This window comes from Myotis daubentonii, chromosome 13, assembly GCF_963259705.1.
Source record: "Myotis daubentonii chromosome 13, mMyoDau2.1, whole genome shotgun sequence".
NCBI classification, from domain to species: domain Eukaryota; kingdom Metazoa; phylum Chordata; class Mammalia; order Chiroptera; family Vespertilionidae; genus Myotis; species Myotis daubentonii.
Genome location: NC_081852.1, coordinates 4,089,377 through 4,112,424, shown reverse-complemented (window position 1 = coordinate 4,112,424; position 23,048 = coordinate 4,089,377). Strand labels below are relative to the sequence as shown.

At 54.4% G+C, this 23,048-nt stretch overlaps 1 protein-coding gene across 3 annotated transcripts in view; it reads left to right on the top strand.

Annotated features, from left to right (window-relative positions):
- The window catches only part of GRID1 (glutamate ionotropic receptor delta type subunit 1), a 617,880-nt gene that overhangs the window by 371,969 nt on the left and 222,863 nt on the right, over positions 1-23,048 (top strand). For all 3 annotated transcript variants that reach the window (XM_059662029.1, XM_059662031.1, XM_059662030.1), the window contains one exon: positions 9,715-9,768. In XM_059662029.1, coding sequence (XP_059518012.1) covers positions 9,715-9,768 — 54 coding nt within the window. The remainder of the gene's footprint in view (positions 1-9,714; positions 9,769-23,048) is intronic.

The window sequence follows — 23,048 nt, the reverse complement described above, 5'->3', positions numbered from 1 at the left end:
GTTGGGAATATTGTGAAGGGAAATGAAAGGATGAGGGCTTGTCTGAGAAATTTAGGTCCTCATTACCGTCCCAGAAAGATAATTGATAATGCTGATGTCTACCACCGATCAAGCAGGGCCAGCACGTGAACATGTGGTTGGAAAGTAAACGTGGAAGAAACAGCTGGCAGAGTTGTAAGTGTTCCCTGTGGAAGCAGGACAGCCCAGGACTGCCCTTGTCAGCAGACACCCTGTAATACCACTTGATTTTAAGCTGCAATTTAGTTTAAAGTAATAGGTTTGTAAACTATGGTTTATGATTGTCAAATTACTGTTTATTCTCCCTTAAAAATTGATTGTTCTTATTCATCACATTGGTCTTGCCAGTGTTTGATATTCAAATTTAAAAACAAATATTATTTGTTCTGTTGCTTGTAAAAAGTTTTGAAACATCTACACTAATAAAAGACAAAGATGCTAATTGACCATAACTTTCCTATGCCCAAGCCACGCCCATCAGCCAATCAGAGTGACTATATGCAAATTAACCAATCAAGATGGCGGCTGGCAGCTACAGAGCTGGAGCAAGCAGGAGGCTTGGTTGCCCTGGCGATGGAGGAACCCAAGCTTCCCGTCTGCCTGGCCGGCTGTGGCCTCCGCAAAAGTCAACAAAGTTTCAATTATAGAAGCTAAATAAATCCCAGATACCTGCTTCCAGCCAGCCTCCACTGTCAGCTTGGGTGGCTGGGGGCTGTGGCCAGCCTGCAAACAGCCATCAGCCCCTCACCCAGGCTGGTCAGGCACCCCAGGGGGGACCCCCACCCTGAAGGGGCTGTGGCCAATCTGCAAACAGCCATCAGCCCCTCACCTAGGATGGCCACCCCCTCATGGAGTGAAGGTACCCACTGAGGGCCTTGGCCAGCCTGCAAACAGCCATCAGCCCCTCACCCAGGCTGGCCAAGCACGCCAGCAGGACTCCCACCCTGATCCGGGACACCCTTCAGGGCAAACCAGCCGGCCCCCACCCATGCACCAGGCCTCTATCCTATATAATAAAAGGGTAATATCCAAATTGACCCTAACAGCAGAGCAACTGGGAATGACTGGTCACTATGGCACACACTGACCACGAGGGGGAAGACGCTCAATGCAGAAGCTGCCCTCTGGTGGTCAGTGCACTCCCACAGGGAGCTCTGCTCAGCCACAAGCCAGGCTGATGGCTGCCAGTACAGCAGTGGTGGTGGGAGCCTCTCCCGCTTCCTCAGCAGCGCTAAGGATGTCTGACTGCAGCTAGGCTTGCTCCAAGTGGACATCCCTCGAGGGCTGCTGGGCTGACAGAGGGATGTCTGACTGCCAGCTTAGGCCCAATCCCCTGGGGAGCAGGCCTAAGCCAGCAGGTGGTCATCCCCTGAGAGGTCCCAGACTGCAAGAGGGCACAGGCCGGGCTGAGGGATGCCGGGGTCCAACCCCAGCAGGTCCAGGGGTTCCCAAAGGTGTGGACGGAGTCGGCAAAGAAGGAAGGTCATGGAGATAGTGTTCAGTTGATCAGCAACCTAGCCAGGATCTCCATCCCAAGTTCTGGTCTCGATCTCCAGAGAGGTTCTGCTTCGGATCTCCAGCCAGGTTCTGTGGCCATGTTCCCTTGCTAGGTTCTCCAGCCAGGTTCTGTCCAGGTTCTCCAGCCAGGTTCAGTCACCAGGTTCTAGTCAGGTTCTCTTGCCAATTTCTATAGTCAGGTTCAGTCCAGGATCTTTTGCCATGTTCTCTCCAGCGAAGTTCTTCTGTCTGTAGGTTCTGTGTAGGTTCTGTCTTCTTGGCTCTCTTCTTAAGTTCTGTCTCTCTCTGTCTTGTTACATCTGTATTTATACCAGTTGATTCAATCCTATCAATCTCTATTACAAAGGTTAGGGCGTTTCTTATCTCCATTCCAGGGAGTAAAGATTATGCAGCTTAAGCATGATTGTTTGTAGTTAAAGTGATTAATTACCCTCCTGGCACTTAGTTGAGGGGTTTTATTCCCTCCCTAACTTCAGGGGAAAATCTCTACCTAGGGAAACAACCTTTCTCGGAGAGGTGACCTTGGTTAAAACACAGCGCCAAGAAGGTGAGCAAACATATTAAGAACCGTATGCCATATATGCCAGGTCCCTTGAAACAGCAAGGATGGACCAGCTCCCGGCAGAGGGACCCTCCCAAGTGTACAAATTTTTGTGCACCGAGCCTCTAGTAGTTAATAAGAAATAAAAGGAACTTAGGTAATATTGGGCAACTCACAGAGGTGGGTGGGAGGCTGCAGAACTAGATGTAGGGGACAAGGTCAAGGTTACTCCCAGGCAGAGCCTGGATACGACATCATCATGAGCCGCACAGCTGCCTTGGTCACTGGAACTGCCTGCAGAGAGACTGTGCTCACTCTCTCCAGAGTCAGGGGACGCCCTGTGCTCAGCTGGGTCCTGTGCTGCCCCTTCTTACATCTGGCCAGATACACACCGTAGGGTCTCCACAAATCAAAGACCTTCTGGCGTGGGATGGCCACAATCCTACCTGGCTCTCACTGCAGGTGGAGCGCCCTTCCCTCTGTTCCAAACCAGTGGGTTCCCCTCACCATTGGCACCTCAGGCTGCATGGAGACCAAGCATCAGTCTTGTCTCAGACAGGATGGAGACCATGAGACCCAGAGGGGTTCAGTGAGACAGAGAAAGCGAGGACGGGGCCCGGTCTCCTTCACATGCAGCAGCCCCTTGGCCGGTCCGTGGGGCTGGCCTGGCAGCCCCCCAGTAAACCCGAGGTGAAGAGGAAAGCGTTGCCAGGCAGGGAGGGGCTCCAACGCCTCTGAGCAGGGGTGGGGGCAGTGGGCGGATGCCACACGCAGCGCGCACAAGGAAAATGTCAAGTCTTCCCATTGGACTTAGAAACCTGTGAGCCACACAGGTCAGGAGGGAAGGAGGGGTGCATGCGGGCGTGTGTGTGTGTGTGTGTGTGTGTGTGTGTGTGTGTGTGTGTAACTAATCATGCAGAAAGCTTGGGGGCTGAAAGCGGGCAGCGGCGAGCTGTGTGTCCTGGCTGTGGGAGTGGCCTGCACCAGGAGCAGTAGTGGTGCAGAGGTGGGTGGGGCAGGCTGTCCTGCCATCCGTTCGGGCTCCCCGCCTCCCCGGGCTGGTCCTGCCTGGGTGTGTCTGTGGAGCAAGGCAGGATGGGCCTCCGGCTGAGTTGATGCCTTGGGATCTGCCCTTTGCTGTGTGCACCTTCACCTTTGACCTCAGGTCAGCCCCTGCTTTATCCCTACTTCTTCCCATGATGATTCCTCTCTCCCAAACTTTTAAGACTTTTCCCTCCACTTTCTTGCGGCATGGGAGGTTGTGCTGGAACCCCTCGTCTCCCTCACCTGGCCTGGCCCACCTGAGCTTGGGCGCCACTGTCACCAGTCCCCCCCACCTCCTACCCCCCCCCCCCGCCCCTGGCCACTTCCCACCACGGTCTTTTCCACACATTCCAGACTTCCCCCTCCTGCCCGGTGGCCGTCCCTTCCCTGGACTGCCTCACCACCTTCTGAACCATCAGAACTGCCTGCCCGTTGGTTTCTTCAACTCTGCTTGTGAGATTCTCATCCGGTGGCCAATCCGTGCGTGTGAGTCCCAGGTCCGACCGTGCACTGCCCACCCGACCTCCTCCCGGACCGAGGCCCTGGCCATCCAGCCGCCCTGCCCCACCTGAACGCAGGGTCCTGGGAGACAGCGTGCTCCTTGGAGAGACACTATTCAGGGAGGTGCGCTTGGAAACACGGGGCAGCCAAAGGCGGCGGCTGCTGTGGCCGGAGACGCTTCTGTTGGTGGGCTTTGTGCCTCTTCATGGCGGGGAGTAAGGTGGTGCATGGCCGGCTGTGTGGCCGGCCTCCTGTTCTGCCAGAGCCGCTAGCATTGCCTGGGCTGAGCGCCCGGCTTCCCTCCAAAGGCCGCTGCAGGCGGCGCTGAAACTCGGAGGAGTGTGGTGTCCCTGAGGCGGGAGCCCAGGGTCCAGGTGGGGCGCTGGTGGCCTGTTTGAGGCCCGTCTCCTCGGCTTGTAGGTGGCGGCCTCTTGCTGGTCCCCGTGTTCTCTGGGGACGTCTGGTGTCTCCTGGACTTGGAACGACAGTCGCCTTGGAGCAAGCCCACCCGAGGGCCTCATTGGAACTCAGTCACTCGAGCGCAGTCACATTCTGAGGGGTCAGGGCTGGTCCCGCCCCCTAAGAATTTGGAGGGGCCGCAGGGCAGCTGCAGTGTGGCCTCTGTGCTCCTGCGGGCGGGCTGCAACGCCGTGCACCTCGCGCGTTTTGCACAGAGTTGGCTTCTGTTTTAAAAACAGGGAGCTGTTGGCAACTCCCTGCCTCTTCTACCCCATACAACGCGACCGGGAGCTCCGTGCACCAGCAGGAGGGGCGCCATGGCTCAGCGCCGGCCCCCACCTTGGGCTGGGGTACTTCGGGCTGTCACTCATGCCTCAGCTGCTGATCCTCCCTCTGGGTTCTGAGCCCCGACGTGGCCGGCGGGGGACCCTGCGCATGAGCACTGACCTCCCGCCGACGGGCACTGGGCCGGGCAGTGCCACGTCTGCCTCAACACCAGCGGGCACGGCGAGGCTGGCACCGTGAGAGAACCCGCGGGGAAGAGTGGGTGGTCTCAGGCCGCCCACCGCAAGCCTGCTTTCTGGAAGGCAGATGTGACCATGCTTCCCGCCTTCCCTGGCGAGGCAGGAAGAGGCCCGAGTGGGCTGGTCCGACGTCTGACTGAACAGTGACCTGACAGGACCCAGGGATCCAGACCTCTGAGGGCTGGTGAGGGAGGCTGACTTACTCGGCCCACTACACTCAGGGAAGAAAACGGACTTCTGAGGCCACAGAGAAACACTGATGGATGGAGATCAGACGGGGGGACACAGGCTCCTCACACCAGCTACGTTGTCCGGGCCATCCTTTATCCACTTCTTATAATAAGAATCTTCGTGGTTAATTTAGGTTATAATTGACTTTTGCCTCATCTGATAACTTTAGAACCAAATCCTTATTCACACGATGCTACTCATCCTCCATTGCCCAGCCTCTGCCCTTGGTCCCCATGGCTGCTGCCCCACTGCTAGCACGCCCCGCAGGCTCCTCACCAAGACCACCGGTGCCTGCACCTGCTTTGCCGAGCCCACCGCCTCTGCCTCCCCTCTGGGCAGTCGCACTCTCTCTCTGTGGGGGGCTCTCTCTCCCGTGGGCTGGATCCACCCCAGGACAGGGCCCAGGACTGCCTGGTCCCCACACCCAGCTGTGTGCATAGCCCGGCACCGTGCAGGAGCTGGGCAAGCTCGCTCAGTGAGTGGGTGAGTCCTGCTGTTGTCTGCGTCCCACCCGCTCGTGGGTTTTCCTGCGTGTGACACCTGCTTCTTTGACTGTTTAATCCCATGAATTCTCCAGGTAGGCGAGTCAGGGCTTCTGTCTCTCTCTCAGGCCGCCCTCATGCCTCGCTCTTTCTCTAGATGCTGCAAATTCCTCAGTGGCCTGTGGGTGGGTCCCTTTCCAGCTCAAAGATGAGTCCGGTGGCCCTTTCCCGGGGCCCTGCACGGTGCTAATTGGGACGTGCCCTACCCCTGGGCTACAGCCAGCCCCTCCCAGAGAACAGTCAACAAGCACCACGCCTGCGCCAGTGGGTGTGGGGTGCTGAGACTCCGTGAGCCTTCTCGTTCGGGGTCTGGTGGGCCGGGTGGCGAGCAGGTGCTCGGGCGTGTTGCTGGAGAGTTGTGCCGCTGCTTTGTCCACTCCCGGTGCCGAGCCTGAAGCCCTGTGCTCCCAGGTTCTCGCCCAGCACTGCTATTCCGTGGGTGGGCTCCCGGGACAGGGAGTGCCGGTGGGCCACACCCCTGAGACAAAGCATACATGTATTTGGCTTCTGCTTCTGCCCCTCCTGGAAGCTGAATTTGGGGTGACATGGCCTTGCTTTGGGGCCCAAAGGGCTTTGGGCAAAAACTGAGCTGCTGGCCAGGTCAGCTCCGGGCCCCCACTGTCCAGGGCTTTGAACTTGGAGAGAGGCTATCTCAAAGCCCATGAGCCAGTTTATTCTGTGGAGTCTAAAGAAAATGGATTCTTCCTCTCTCTTCGCTTTCCAACGAGTTTGCAACATTTTCCCTCCTTATTCTCCAAGACCTCAGCGTCCCAGCCGTGGCCTCTCAGTCATGCTCAGGGGGCCAGTGACTTCTTTCTGTCCTGTTGGCCGACGCCCTGGCGCGCGTGGGCCTCTCCCCCGAGGGCCTCAGCGCTCTGTCCGCTGGCACTGGCTGGCTGGCGGCGTTGGGCAGGTCTCCGGTCTGCAGGCTCTGATCAGTGGCTGTTGGGAGCACGAGTGGGCATTGTGTGCAGAGGGCTGAGCTCAGGGTCTGGCCTGGACCTGTTCAGGGCGGGCGATGGCCAGCCCTCTCCCCACCATCCCTGGACGCCCAGGCGGCAGGCTCAGGTGCTCCTCAGCAGAGAGCCTTGTCTGCATTCCCCAGCGGAAGGCTGGCAGTCTGAAGGTTAGGCCTGCCGCACCGTCCGCAGGGGCCTGTGCGGCTGGGAATGGTTGCCTGGCTCCACCACCCTCAGGCGACCACCTCCCACCGCCCTGTGGATGCACATGCTCAGATGGCCGCGTCTCCTGCCGCCCGGGGTGAGGGCTTCCAGGGAGCTCCCAGGGCACTGGGTGAGTGGGAACCATAACTCACATGGTCAGGGGCTGCCTCCCGGGAAAGGCCTGGGAGACAATCTGGAAAAGAGATCCACAGAGTCCAGGGAGCCCCACGGGGTCCAGCAGTACGATGTCCCCGAAGCAGGAGCCACAGAATCGGGGGGACGTTGGGCAGTTTTCCTGTGAGAGCAACACCCCAAGAGGTTCTGGAGGGAAGGCTGAGTGAACAGCAGTAGCTGGACTAGAATCGTGGGTTCTTTTCCCAAGCAGGCTGGCCCTGGGAGCCCCGAGTGCCTGAGATGGTTCCGTGATAACCACAGCTTCCTCGTGGTTCTGGCATAATTTCTGACACTCAGGCCCGTGATGGTTGCTTTTGCTTCTCAAATCCACCGCAGCCTTGCATCCAGGCACGCCCCTGCCTTGCAAATGGGAGTGCGGATGAGGGTTGCACTCCCTTCACACACGGCACGGAGGCTGACGCTGCACGGAAGCAGGCCTTCTTAAAAGGCGTGTTGTGCAAAGGGGAAGCAGGTCTTAGACTTATTCCATGTCTGTCACTGGGAAGATACAGGCCCTGGGCTCCCAGGGAAAAGTTCTGAAGGGTTAGAGTTGGGCTTAAAAAGATGCTAATTGTCCACAAGTTTTCATTATCGCATGCTCCTAGATAAGGTTCCTAGACAAGCTGCCAGCAATGAGCACAGAAATAATTGGGCCTTTGCACGTGGAAAAATAAATGCTCAGCAATGTGGCTGGAAGGCCTCCAGGTGCAGGGTCTCCCCTCCATCGATTATCCCTTTAGGCCAAGAGGAAGCGACACAGGCTCCCACTTAAGAAATGCAAGTGCAGTAGTGGTCCCAGGCAATGAGAAGAGGTTAACCTGGGGTGGTGGGCAAAGCTGCTAGTGATGGTGTTTTCTCAGCCTTGAGAGCAAAGATCTTTTCTTCCCATCACCAGGGTACAGGCCGGGCCAGAGGCTGGAACATGTGCTGATAGTGTCCGGGCTCAGAGGCTGGTACATGTGCTGACAGTGGCATTGTCCGTGGGCTGGAGCTCTGTCCGTGGGCTGGCGCTCTGTCCGTGGGCTGGTGCTCTGTCCATGGGCTGGAGCTCAGTCCGTGGGCTGGAGCTCTGTCCGTGGGCTGGAGCTCTCTCCGTGGGCTGGCGCTCTGTCCGTGGGCTGGAGCTCTGTCCGTGGGCTGGCGCTCTGTCCGTGGGCTGGTGCTCTGTCCGTGGGCTGGAGCTCTGTCTGTGGGCTGGTGCTCTGTCCGTGGGCTGGAGCTCTGTCCGTGGGCTGGTGCTCTGTCCGTGGGCTGGAGCTCTGTCCGTGGGCTGGAGCTCTGTCTGTGGGCTGGAGATGTCCGTGGGCTGGAGCTCTGTCCGTGGGCTGGAGCTCTGTCCGTGGGCTGGAGCTCTGTCTGTGGGCTGGAGATGTCCGTGGGCTGGAGCTCTGTCCGTGGGCTGGAGCTCTGTCCGTGGGCTGGTGCTCTGTCCGTGGGCTGGAGCTCTGTCCGTGGGCTGGTGCTCTGTCCGTGGGCTGGAGCTCTGTCTGTGGGCTGGAGCTCTGTCCGTGGGCTGGAGCTCTGTCCGTGGGCTGGAGCTCTGTCTGTGGGCTGGCGCTCTGTCCATGGGCTGGTGCTCTGTCCGTGTCTGGAGAAGGGTCTGTGTCTCTACCCGATGGCCCGGGAGAGGTTGTGCCGACCCTGCTGTTCCGTGCCGTGATTCCATCTGTGGGGATGTGGTGGCGAGAGCGGGCTGGGCCCCCAGGCGCGGTCTCCACGTGCTGCTGTCAGCCAGCAAATGCATCCTTGCTGATGTGGTGACAGTGCTGAGGCCGGGGCCTCACGCGCGGGTCACTTGTGTGCTCATCTGCTGAGAGGACTCAGATCTCAATCCTGACCAGGAAGGCCATTCCTGATACATCGATAAGTCAGGAGTGACAGATGTCGCCTGGTGTGTGTTCAATGACACTGTTTTAGTAAAGACAGCTGTCTGATGTGTGTGCTTGCAGGTGTGACCAGACATTTCTGGATGGAAACACTTAAAATGACCTCGAGGGGGGGAAATTGGAGGGACAATGGGGCATTTTACTACTTTGGCACATTTTAAAAAAATGGGACAAGGTTAAGGGATGATTCTTACTTTTCTGTATTTTTCAACTCAAAGGGTAAAAATCACATTGCAAAAATACAAAAAAATAAAAATAAAAGAGGACTAGGATCTGATAGCACTCTGCCAGGGCTGGGCACCAAGCGAGCATGTGGCCATGCAGGTGGAAGGACTTAACAGCCAGGCTTGCAAACTGTCCGTTCTCCCTGCTTTTTCCCAAAAGGAACTGAGATATCTGAGAGACCATGTACGTGACAGGCTCCTATCTGCTCTGCCCACCAACAGTTCATTCACGCCTTCAACATTTATTGAACACCTACTATGTGCTGGTTATGTTGTAAGTTTCTAAAACATACTGTGACCAGAATAGACATGGCCCCTGACCTCATGGAGACCCCCACCTGATGGAGGAGATAGACACCAAAAATAAATACCGGTAACTCTTCAAGCACAGAAATGGCGAGCGCTATGGGGTAGAGCGAGAACGGGAGGGGTGGGGGACTGCCCAGGAGAGAAAGAGCCAGTTCTATGGGTCCTGAGCACTGAAGGCGGCTGGGCACCCCAGTGGTGAGCACCATCTTCCCAGGTGTCACTCAGCACAGCTGGACCCACTGTCACAAACCCCCTCCAGACTTCCCACCCTCTCACCTGGCCTGGACCAAGGGGACACTTCTCCCCCCGCGCCCCTGCAGAGAAGTTGGTGGGCACTCTCCGGGGGAGGGGTGCCGGCCTGGGCTCTGAGATGCCTGCAGGATGGCTGGCACGCGGGCGCTGGGGCAGCTGGAACTCAGACACCTGCATTCAGATGCCGCGGAGCCAAGGCCGCCAGAGCTGACCACAGCATGTGGGGAAAAGTCTGCGAGAACCGTGTTCATCACCCCTGCCTCAGTGGCCATCCGATGCCGGCAGCTTCCGGCTGCTTCGTTCATGTGGCTTTCCTTTCTCTCTGCAGGCCGTGGAGACCAACCTGGCTTCCAAGGACAGCCACTGGGTCTTCGTCAACGAGGTAGGAGCCCAGAAGGGGAGGGCGTGCCTTCACTGAACCTCCCGCCCTCGGGGGAAATGGGGATGAGCTTTGCACGTCCAGTTTGGACTTGGGGTGCTGCAGTGGATTCCAGGCTCCACTGCACCCACACAGGAGGTCGGAGACCTGCCAGGACCTGCCAGGATGCTCTGGAGCAGCTGGGAACCAGGGAACGCATCTGCACTTGAGGCCACAGACAGGCCGAGTGTCACCGAGAAGTTGTATCAGGTGTTCCGTGAGGGTGAGGGAGGCTGGAGAGACTAGGGTAGGCTAGAGAATGGGGGGCAGAAGAGGGGGACAAAAGAATGAGAAGGGACAGAGGCTGCGTTTCCTGCAGGAGGTTCCAGGTGTGGGTGTCACCTGACTGTGTGAGCATACTAGTACATGTATGTAGAATGTGTGTGAGTGTGTATGGATACATGTGTATGCATAAGTATGTTTGTGAGTGTGAGTGCGTGTGCACATGTGAATACAGGTGTGGGAGTGTGCACATTCTCAACCAGCTAGTGGGGCTGGATGATTTTAACATTTAAAGGCGGTGAATGGGAAGTCTCCCCACTGACTGGCTGTCCCACTGGTTTGGTCCTGGAAGGCATGCGACACCAGGTTCCTCTGTGGCTTGGCAGCCTCTTCAATAGTCATGCCCCGGCCTCCTCCCGGGCAGGTGTTGCAGAGGAGAGGGTGTAACCACATGTCAGCTCTCCTGAAGGATCCCCCACTCCCTCCTCCTCCTCCTCCTCCATCACCACATGCCCACCCCCTGAAGGATTCCTCTTCCTCCTCCTCCTCCTCCTCTTCCTCTTCCACTTCCTCCTCCTCCTCCTCCTCCATCATCAAATGCCCACCTCCTGAAGGATTCCTCCATTTTTATTGATTTCAGAGAGAAAGGGAGAGGCAGAGAGAGATAGAAACACCAATGATGAGAGAGAATCATTGATCAGCTGCCTCCTGCACTCCCCACACTGGGAATCGAACCTGCAACCTGGGCATGTGCCCTGACCAGAATTGAACATGGGACCCTTCAGTCCACAGACTGACGCTCTATCCACTGAGCCAAACAGACTAAGGCTGGTCTAGATTTTCGATGATTACAAAAAAGGCTGCTATGAACATTCCTGTGAAAGTCTTTGTATGGATACCTGCTTTCATTTTGGGGTGCATATTTACACGTGGAATTGCCGGGTCAGATGGTAGATACATGTTTGACTTTTTAAGACACTTTCAAGTTCTCTGAGAAGTCCTGTGGCTTCGCCTTCTCCCGCCCCGGGGCGATGGGCTTGGCACCGGCCGTGGGAGTGGTGTGTCTGGCGCTGCGGTGCTGGCGACTTCATTTCCCGACCGATGCCAAGCACCGGCCTGGGCTTAGTTGCCTTCTGTATCTGCATCTTCCTTGGGGGGAGCTGAGATCATGGATTTACTACACATTTCACTTAAGTGACTTAATGGCGCCCCCCAAATTTTGATACGTGTGTATTCATTGTTATTCAGTTCAAAGCACTTTCTGTATTACCTTTGATTTCTTCTTTGACCCATGGCTGCTCCAAGGTGTGTTACTTAGTTTTCCAATATTTGGGGCTTTTCTCTTACCGATGTTTAATTTAGCTCCATTGTAGTTAGAGAACAGTTTCTACTCTTTGACTCCTGTTAAATCTACTGAGACTCATTTGCAGCCCAGCGTATGGTTGTTCTTTGATCAGTGTTTCCCGCGCATTTGAAGGGTCTGTGGTTGCCCTGTGAACGCAGCCAGGCAATGGAGTTGATGGTGTCGTGTGTGTCTTCCACATCCTTGGTGGTTTCCGTCTACTTTTCTCAATTATTGAGGGAGAGGTATCAAATATTCCACTTCAGTGTGACTGCCTCGCTCTCCTTGCAGTTTTACCAGTTGCTGTTTAATATATTTTTAGGCTTTGTTCTAAGAGGCATAAATGTTTAGGATTTTATGTCCAGTTGATTAATCAACCTGTTATCATTATGAAGCGACTTTTTGCTCTGAAACGCACTTTTTCTGATATTACTGCAGGCCTTACAGATTCAATTAGCACTTTTAACTGATTTGTTTCATTATGTTTAAAGTACATTTCTTTTTTTAAAATATATTTTTATTGATTTCAGAGAGAAAGGGAGAGGGAGAGAAAGATAGAAACATCAATGATGAGAGAGAAACATTGATCGGCTGCCTCCTGCCCACCCTACACTGGGGATCAAGCCCACTCCCCGGCCATGTGTCCTGACCAGGAATCAAACCATGACTTCCTGGTTCATAGGTCGACGCTCAATCACTGCGCCATGCCAGCCAAGCTAAAGTATGATTCTTGATGGCCTTTCATACTTGGGTCTAGCTATGTTGTCCTTTCTAACAATCTGCTTTTAGTTGAAGTTCTTAGATACTTTTCACTCAGTCGGAACACTGATATTGCTGATGCAGGTGGGGTCCTGGAAGCCACGCGAAGGAACCGTTTCAAACAGGAGGAGGGATCCAGGCTGTTGCAGGGGATGTGATCGTCGGGGGCTGCGGGAGTGGTGGGTTGGGATACTGAGTCCCTGGGCCCTTCACCTTGTGCTCTCCCACTTGCAGGCACAAGGCAGCTCAGAGACGCGATGGCTCTTCAGTGTAACTTAATCAGGGCAGAGGCAGGATTTGAACTTAGGTATGAATGACTCCAAATGCAAGAAACAGCCTATGCCACACTGCCCCCTTACCTGTGCCCCACGCTGGGCACACTGAATGCTAAATGCCTGACTAATTCCCAGCAATGTTTGAAATTTGTCATAATTTGGAAGCAGTAATAACTTGTTGTGGAAAGTTTTATTAGAAAACATTTATTTTTCATTATTATATTTATTCCCGTTATTCCCTTTATGTTATTTTACCTTATTTTAAAAAACTTCTATGGAAAAGGTGAAAGGATGTACAAAAGGTCAGGAAGAAGCTAGTACCTGTCACATGACCATGTCTGCAGGGAACAAGGCTGGTTCCCTCGAATCGTGTCTGAGACGCAGGGCGGCTGCCACGCAGTGTTCTCGGGGCCTCTGCAGGCCCGAAGGCGCCAGGCTGCCTCGGCCGCGTTGGGAGGGCTGAGGGCTGGTTTGGCTCCAGGCTGGCCACTCCTGTGACTTGGCCAGCTGTTTGGCGTCCTTCTGTGAAGCCAGTTTCCTCCTTGCAGGGCTGCTCAGGGAGCTGAGGAGGCGCGACAAGATGGCTCTGGTTTACAGCAAGCACTCTGTTTTTACTCTTTTTAAAACTCTTCGTTGTTGAAGGCATTACAGATGTCCCCTCCCTCACCCCACTATGCCCCTTCTAGCCGCCCCACCGCCCCAGGCCTTCAGCACACCGGTCCCTGTCCAAGGGTCATGCATGTGTGCAGACAGGTTCTTTGGTTGCTCTCGCCACCTGCCTTCCCCTGAGGCTCACAGTCTTATCCATGGGGGGGCGCTCTTTCATCAAAGGACAGCTGGCCTTCCAAACATGGCGAGGCCTGTGGGGCTTGTCCTGGGACCATCCTCCAGGTCAGCGGCCCCCCGCAGTGATCCCAGCGCTCAGCATCCTCCCGAGGAGCGGGCGGGCTGGCCGCCTTCTCCAAGGCCTTTCCTTCCTCCTCTCGCGGACAGCCCAGGCCTGGATCTTCCAGGGCCCAGCCTCCTCCTCCGGTCCTGTCTCCACACTGGGCCTGGCGACTGGTCTCCTGGGGACGAAACAGAGCCCCACGTGGCACAGCGCCGCCCAGGAGAAGCCAAGAGGCGCTTCTCACCCGCATGGTGTCCTGGTGAGAAACATGCATGGCCCACCTGCCACGGGCAACGCAGAAGGAAAATCAAGCCCCACCCCCTCGGAGGGAGGAGCTGGGAAGGCCTGCCTGCCCAGGGAACTGTCAGGAGTGAGTCAGGGTTCCCACCACTGCTGTGTGTAGAGTTGTGGGGGGACACTCAGAAGGGAGTGCTGGCGGAGTCTTAACAACCGCTCACACAGCGTGCCTGCCCATTGGTTTCCTGCCCATCACGCTTCCTGCCCATCACTCTTCCTGCCCATTGGTTTCCTGCCCATCACGCTTCCTGCCCATCAGCTTCCTGCCCATCACTCTTCCTGCCCATCAGCTTCCTGCCCATCACTCTTCCTGCCCATCACTCTTCCTGTCCATCACTCTTCCTGCCCATCACTCTTCCTGTCCATCACTCTTCCTGCCCATCACTCTTCCTGCCCATCAGCTTCCTGCCCATCACTCTTCCTGCCCATCAGCTTCCTGCCCATCACTCTTCCTGCCCATCACTCTTCCTGCCCATCAGCTTCCTGCGCATCACCTTCCTGCCCATCACTCTTCCTGCCCATCAGCTTCCTGCCCATCACTCTTCCTGCCCATCACTCTTCCTGTCCATCACTCTTCCTGCCCATCACTCTTCCTGTCCATCACTCTTCCTGCCCATCACTCTTCCTGCCCATCAGCTTCCTGCCCATCACTCTTCCTGCCCATCAGCTTCCTGCCCATCACTCTTCCTGCCCATCACTCTTCCTGCCCATCAGCTTCCTGCGCATCACCTTCCTGCCCATCACTCTTCCTGCCCATCAGCTTCCTGCCCATCACTCTTCCTGCCCATCACTCTTCCTGTCCATCACTCTTCCTGCCCATCACTCTTCCTGTCCATCACTCTTCCTGCCCATCACTCTTCCTGTCCATCACTCTTCCTGTCCATCACTCTTCCTGCCCATCACTCTTCCTGCACATCACTCTTCCTGCACATCACTCATCCTGTCCATCACTCTTCCTGTCCATCACTCTTCCTGTCCATCACTCTTCCTGCCCATCACTCTTCCTGTCCATCACTCTTCCTGCCAATCACTCTTCCTGCCCATCACTCTTCCTGCCCATCACTCTTCCTGCACATCACTCTTCCTGCACATCACTCATCCTGCCCATCAGCTTCCTGCCCATCACTCTTCCTGCCCATCAGCTTCCTGCCCATCACTCTTCCTGCCCATCACTCTTCCTGCCCATCAGCTTCCTGTCCATCACTCTTCCTGCCCATTACTCTTCCTGCCCATCAGCTTCCTGCCCATCACTCTTCCTGCCCATCAGCTTCCTGCCCATCACTCTTCCTGCCCATCAGCTTCCTGCCCATCACTCTTCCTGCCCATCACTCTTCCTGCCCATCACTCTTCCTGCCCATCACTCTTCCTGCCCATCAGCTTCCTGCCCATCACGCTTCCTGCCCATCACTCTTCCTGCCCATCAGCTTCCTGCCCATCACTCTTCCTGCCCATCACTCTTCCTGCCCATCACTCTTCCTGCCCATCAGCTTTCTGCCCATCACTCTTCCGGCCCATCACTCTTCCTGCCCATCAGCTTCCTGCCCATCACTCTTCCTGCCCATCAGCTTCCTGCCCATCACTCTTCCTGTCCATCACTCTTCCTGCCAATCACTCTTCCTGCCAATCACTCTTCCTGCCCATCACTCTTCCTGTCCATCACTCTTCCTGCCAATCACTCTTCCTGCCAATCACTCTTCCTGCCCATCACTCTTCCTGCCCATCACTCTTCCTGCCCATCACTCTTCCTGCCCATCACTCTTCCTGGCCATCACTCTTCCTGCCCATCTCTCTTCCTGTCCATCACTCATCCTGCCCATCACTCTTCCTGTCCATCACTCTTCCTGTCCATCACTCTTCCTGCCCATCACTCTTCCTGCCCATCACTCTTCCTGCACATCACTCTTCCTGCACATCACTCATCCTGTCCATCACTCTTCCTGTCCATCACTCTTCCTGTCCATCACTCTTCCTGCCCATCACTCTTCCTGTCCATCACTCTTCCTGCCAATCACTCTTCCTGCCCATCACTCTTCCTGCCCATCACTCTTCCTGCCCATCACTCATCCTGCCCATCACTCTTCCTGCCCATCACTCTTCCTGCCCATCACTCTTCCTGCCCATCTCTCTTCCTGTCCATCACTCATCCTGCCCATCACTCTTCCTGTCCATCACTCTTCCTGTCCATCACTCTTCCTGCCCATCACTCTTCCTGCCCATCACTCTTCCTGCCCATCAGCTTCCTGCCCATCACTCTTCCTGCCCATCAGCTTCCTGCCCATCACTCTTCCTGCCCATCACTCTTCCTGCCCATCACTCTTCCTGCCCATCACTCTTCCTGCCCATCAGCTTCCTGCCCATCACTCTTCCTGCCCATCACTCTTCCTGCCCATCAGCTTCCTGTCCATCACTCTTCCTGCCCATCACTCTTCCTGCCCATCACTCTTCCTGCCCATCACTCTTCCTGCCCATCACTCTTCCTGCCCATCACTCTTCCTGCCCATCACTCTTCCTGCCCATCACTCTTCCTGCCCATCAGCTTCCTGCCCATCACTCTTCCTGCCCATCACTCTTCCTGCCCATCACTCTTCCTGCCCATCACTCTTCCTGCCCATCAGCTTCCTGCCCATCACTCTTCCTGCCCATCACTCTTCCTGCCCATCACTCTTCCTGCCCATCACTCTTCCTGCCCATCATCTTCCTGCCCATCACTCTTCCTGCCCATCACTCTTCCTGCCCATCAGCTTCCTGTCCATCACTCTTCCTGCCAAACACTCTTCCTGCCCATCAGCTTCCTGCCCATCACTCTTCCTGCCCATCACTCTTCCTGCCCATCACTCTTACTGCCCATTGATCTTCCTGCCCATCACTCTTCCTGCCTATCACTCTCCCTGTCCATCACTCTTCCTGTCCATCACTCTTCCTGCCAAACACTCTTCCTGCCCATCAGCTTCCTGCCCATCACTCTTCCTGCCCATCACTCTTACTGCCCATTGATCTTCCTGCCCATCACTCTTCCTGCCTATCACTCTCCCTGTCCATCACTCTTCCTGCCCATCGGCCTCCTGCCCATCCTGCCTGTCATGCTCCTTGCCCATCCTGTCCATTATCCTCCCTACCCATCCTGCCCATCATGTTTCCTGCCCCTCGCCTTTCCTGCTACCTGATTCTGATGGACTCGGATCACTCACGGCTCCTATCAGAAAGACCACATTCCCTGCCTTCTACACTGGTATTACCCCTTTCTTGGCCACCCAGGAGAATCGTCATCATGCATGGAGAGACAGAAGCAAATGCGTGCATGTGCGCACACACAGATGCACACATGTGTGCACACATGCATATATCTATACACAGACACATGCACACACATGCAGACACACTTCTGCTGCCTTCACGCACAGCCCGGGCAGGCTAGGCAGGGCCCTGCTGGGGCTCCCAAAGAAACTGCTTTAAGGCTGCTATATGGGAGGCAGTTCCAGCCACCAGAGCCCCTGGGGAGGTGTCGTAAACGGCTTCTAAGAGCTCATTAGGCTCATTGGACATGGGCTCCGCTCTGGTTCTTTTCCACCGTCTCAAACCAGAGCACGTCATGCCCTGGCCTGTCTCTTAGAGCGGTTGGGAAATCCCAGATGAATGCCGTGCAGTTTCAGGAAGGAGGGCGAGGTGCCCTCTAACTGTCAGTGGTCAGAGCAGGGTGTGGTGTGCACCTTTCAAACAGGCGGCTGCTGAGTGCTGAGGGCTGAGGAGCGCAGGCCCTCGCCTCCTGCCTGGCACCCCACCAAGTGCAGGGGGGCTCCTGGCCTGAGCCGCTGAGGAGCCCGCTTTGTGAGGCCAGTGAATCCCTCCCGGCAGGAGCAGTGGCGCGGGCTTCCCAGGAGGCACCGACACAGGTTGTGGATTGCCCAGCATGTGCCCAGCCTGCTCACACGCTTCACAGACGTCACTGTACACAGATGGGATCCGGTAAGCTCCCATCTCGCAGATCAGGACGCCCGATCCCGGCTGCGACCAGCAGCTCCCTCCATGCCCTCTGGGTCCTGCGAAGGCGCCTGGGTTTACCCTTTGTCAAGGTCAGTCCTGGAAAGGCCTCTAGACACAGGAAGCTCCAGCAAGGCCCGCCTTCCCTTGAAGCCCAGCCAGGGCTCTCTGCATCTCCTGGGATGATGGTGGCGGGCCAGCCCACAGCGCCTCCCCGCCCCTCCACCTGCACTGGAGCCTCCTTGCTTGGGCCCTGGAACACCTTCCCTCTCTAAGCCTCAGAAGCCTCGCCAGCCATTGTCAGTTCACCTCCTTAGTGGAGGGAGACATCTCACAAGAAAGGGCAGCACACACTTCCTAGAGCATGAGGGGCTGCCCCCTCTGTGGGTGTGCGGGGGGGCTACTCCCTCTGTGGGCGTGCAGGGGGCATGGTGATGTGGGAGGGCAGGGATAGAAGTGAAGCAAAGAAAAATTGTTATACTTCTTTCTGGTTCTTCTATAATAGAACAAAATGCAAATTAATATGCCAATGAATTATCCTTTCAAACAGCTACATATGTCAGATATTTTGCCAAATTGAGGTTTTCCTGTTATGTTCAGTTTGTGCCCAACTGTTTTCAATTGGTAACCTATCACTCACATGTCAGCGTGTCAGTGCACAGTCGTGGAGATGTCTAGTGGTCTTGGGGTAGCTGTCAATTGGAAGAATTATGACTCATGTAAGTCTTCTCGGTGTTGGGGGCTTGGCCTGTTAGTACTGTTGTAGGTTTACTGCAGCCAGATGCCCCCTCGACCGCCGACTCGGGGCGGAGCTCAGAGCTGGGGCCCCCACAAGCCTGCCCCCGCCCCCTCGTGTCTCCTGAACACAACGGGAATCAACAGTTTTCATTTTTACCAACATTATAGGTGAAGGAAGCCTCATGCATTGTTTTAATTTGTATTTCTTTGCTTGTTAGCCAAGCCAAACACTTTGAACATTTACTAGTGATTGCGTCTATTTCTAATTTTGTGACATTTTGCTCTCATCCTCTGCGAAGGTGCCTTAGCCTTTTGTCATCAGCTGTGTTTACAGCCACCTTCCCAGAGGCATTGCTAACGCCGGAGTGGAAGGTGAACTGAGGCTCAGAACGGCGGGTGCAGGGCCCCACAGAGACCCGCTGGGGATCCAGCCCCTCCTCCCCCCCAACCCCCCCTTCCCCCCATCCAGACCCACTGTCCCCGTGGTGCTGCCTTTGAACCAGTCCCGCCTCGATGGAGACACATGATGGTTTATGTATTTTAAGGGTCAACATTTCTGCGTGAAGCCAAGTACGTCTTTCAATTATTATATTGGATTAGATCACTTTAAATTTTGAATCAAAGCTTGGCTTGGTTTTGCAACTTAAAGTAACATATCATTTTCTATTAACCTTAATGAACAGAAAAGTCATGACAGTGTCTCTGATTTTCACCCAGTAGATGGGAAAGAGCAGGTCCAGGGCCAGGGAAGGCAGCGGAAGGAGCTCCTGTGGCTCAGCCCAGGACACCCACTGGTCCCGCCCTGCGCTGGCCCTGGGTCAGTGGCTGAAGGAGCCGCAGAGGCTGAGGCCGAGACAGAGGAGGGAAGGGGAGGGGGCACGGGATCCTTCCCTCAGAGACGCCTGCTTCCTGGGCCCTCGTGCCTTCCACGCTGACCTCCTGGCCTCCTACATCCTCCTGGGGGAGAATTTTTAGGGTAAGAAACGGGTTCTGGGTCACTCCCTGGCCTGTGTGCAGGAGTGCAGGTGCTGCTGTGGAACCTGCGCCTTAGAGCGGGGTCCTGGCGGGAATCCCCGCAGCACAGCAGGCTCTGGCTTAGGACAAGGGGATCGGCTCTCTCTTGAGTCCTTGGTCCTTGTGCCTCAGCCCCCAGCTCACCGCCTTGGTGGGATGAAGAGCAGCCCCAGCAGTGAGCCCCAGGACTGGGAGTGCGGACGGGGGGCGGGCAGCTTGGGCTGAGATGCTGAGCGGACACCAATGGCGTGGAACTTGGAGTCCTGACGTACACGCTGTGCAACTGTCCCCGCATCCTGGCCGTGCACACTGGTATTCCCGTGCATTTCCCCACGACCCACCCGCGCGGCCTTGGACGTCTGTCACTGTAGATGACTTTGCAATCCTGGACTTCCATATCGATGGAATTGCACAGACACTCGCTGTTCTCAGCATAATGATTTTGAAATTCATGCTGTTGTGTTTATTGATGGCTAATTTTTGCATGGGTTGCAGTACGGGCTGAGATTAATTTTGTTTTATTTTTGTCCCTGGATATTTTACTTTTCCATGATACTGGTTGAAAATAGCATCCTTTCCCCTTTGGATTTTTTTGCCAAAATTCCTGGCCTTCACTGCTCCTGGCCTCCTCTGTTTGGTTTTCCTGCGTGTCTGCCGTCACCCCAGGGCCACACGGTATGGTGGCAGCTTTTTAGTTATCATGAAATCAAGTGAAGTAAGTTCTCTGCCTTTCCCTTTTCTAAAACTCCACTTTCATCCTTCGAGGTCCTTCACATGCCTCAGAGCTGGGACTAAGGGGAGGCGTGTGGCATCAGAGGCTCAGGGTTAAGGGGGCCCCTCACAAGCCTGGGCAAGCGCTCGCCCCAGCCCTGGCCCTGCCTCTATATAAGTTTTAGAATTAATTCGTCAGTTCCTAGGATTTTAATTTCTATTATGTTGAATCTAAAGATGACTGGAGGCATAATTGAGATCTTCACAACATTGTCTTATGATCTATGAACAAGGGGTATCTTTTCATTTATGTATATCCTTAATTATTTTACAGTGTTTTGCAGTGCACTGGCCTTGTTCAGCTCATCCATTCATATTATAAATGGTATTGACTTTTGAATTTAAATTTGCAATTGATTGTTGTGAGCAATTTCTGAGCATGAACTTTGTATCACCATCTTGCTAGACATGCATATAAGTTCTGGTGGCTTCTTTGGTGGATTCCCTGCTGTCTGGGAATAAAGACAGTTCTGTTCTCCTTCTCCAATCTCGATCTCCTTCTTTTCTTTTTTCTGGAGCCTCCAGAACAATGTTGAGCAGAAGCAGGAAGAATGAATATCTTTGTGTTTTTCTGGATCTCAGGAAAACCATCCAGCTTTTCACTATCCTATATAATAAAAGCCTAATATGCTAAGTGTCTGTTGTCTGGTCGGCCATTCAACCAATCAAAGTATAATATGCTAATGATATGCTGAGGCCGCTCAACCACATACTATGACATGCATCACCAGGGGGCAGATGCTCTGACTAGTAGGTTAGCTCGCTGCTGGGGTCCGGCCGATCAGGACTGAGTGAGACAGGCCAGACATGCCCTGGAGTCCTCCTGTGGTCCCTCCCCAGTTGGCCAACCTCCCGTGTCCTTCACTGGCCCCGATCATGCACTGGTGGGGTCCCTCGGCCTGGCCTGTACCCTCTCTCATTCTGGGACCTCTTGGGGGATGTCGGAGAGCTGGTTTCGGCTGACGATAGAATGACCGGTCACTATGATGTGCACTGACCACCAGGGGGCAGATCTCAATGGAGGAGCTGCCCCCTGGTGGTCAGTGCACTCCCGAACTCATGGCTGACGAGTGCAGCAGCGGTGGCAGGAGCCTCACCCGCCTCCACAGCAGTGCTAAGGATGTCTGACTATTTATCCTTTGGTCTCTATGTTGCGGGGAGCGGGCCTAAGCTGTCAGTTGGACATCCCCTGAGGGCTCCCAGACTGCAAGAGGTCACAGGCCAGGCTGAGGGGACCCCCTCCTGCCTGCCAAGTGCATGAATTTTGTGCGCTGGGCCTCTAGTTAATTAGATGCAGGTTGAGGAAGTTTTCTTTTACTTACTCGCTGAGGGTTTTTAACATAATTGGAAGTGGATTTGTCAAATGCCTTTTATGCATCATTGAGATAATTGCGAAGCCACTCTCCCTCTGGATGGACCCCATGTGATTAGGATGCTCTTGCTCCTTTTGAATTGTGGGATTTTAACTGAGCTAGAGCACTTTAGCTAAAGTGCTAGGTGCTTTAGAAAAGCTTTGTATTCATGTCGACGAGAGACATTAGTTTGTAGTTTTTTGTATTGTAAGTCCTCTGTCTGGCTGTCTAACCAGGTAGTGTGGGCCTGCTGGGACATGAGGCGATGTTCCTTCTCATCAGCATTCTGAAAAGATTTGTGTGAAATTGATTCTATATGTTCCTTGAACAAACACAGAATTCGCAGGTGATGCCCTCTGGCCCAGAGGGTCCCTCCATGGGAAGATTTTAAACAAGAAATCTAATGTTTTAGTAGATACTCCTGGGATAATTAGGTTATCTGTTTCTTTCTGAGTTTTTTTGTTGTTGTTTGTTTGTTTTTTGTAGTTTGAGCCCTTTAAGGAAGTTGTCCATTTTAACTAAATTTCTGATAGTTCTAGTCTACTTGAGGTAAGTTATCCACTCTTCGTTTTTCACTCTTTAAAGCTGTCAATTCCGTGACTTCTGCTTGCCTTGTTTCTGATGAAAAGACAGCTGTCATTTTAGTCTTTATTTTTCTCTGTGCAAGTGTCGTTTTCCTCTAGTTACTTTGAGATTTTTTTTTCTGATTATGTGCTTGGGTGTGGATTTCATCAGATTTAGAAAATGCTTGACCATTATTTCTTCAAATATTTTTCCTGCTTTGCCTTTTGTTTCTCTGTTCTCCCTAGTGGACCCGCCGACATGGCTGCTCTTAGGTTCTTGAACGGTTCCGCTGGCATCTGGGCTCGCTGACGTTTTGGTCTCTTTCCCAGTGGTTCATTCTGGAGATCTCTTGTTCCATACTTAACATTCACTCATTTATTCCTGCAGCCTAAGCCACAGCTGATGCATCCAGAGTATTTGTCATCTCAAACACCACAACTTTTATTTGTAGAAATTCAGTTTATGTCTTTTACTTCTTTCCTAACCTGCACACACTTTCATTTAACATCTTGAGCACATCCTCTGTATTTATAGTATTTGTAGTATCTGTTCCAATGCCATATGGTACTAATTCTAGACTCTGTTATTTCCAGGCTGGTTTCTGGGGATTGCTTCCTCTCTTCATCATAGGCTGTATTCCCTGTGTCTTCGCATGTCTGCTGATTTTTAATCAGATGCCAGACACTGTGAATGTTACATGCTGGGGTGAGGTCAGGTCCATCTTATTCCTGTAGCTCCCCCACCGCCTCCCAAGGATGCACTTGTATTGCTTTGGAACATTTTGATTTTTCAAGACTTGCTTTGCAGCTTTGTTAGGCAGGTCAGGGCCAGCTGTCTCCTCCTTGTCTGATTTGGCCCGTTATGGAGGGTTGTTAACGTGACCCTCTCGGCGATCCTTCCCACGGACTCGGTGGGGTTTCCTCGCGATGTGCTGATTAACACTGCGCAGCAGACCCACAGGCCTTCCTGTGGATTTCCGGGGCTTGTTTGTGTCACTCTGAGGTCCATGGCACAAATTCTTCCCTAGAATTCTGGTTTGTGGC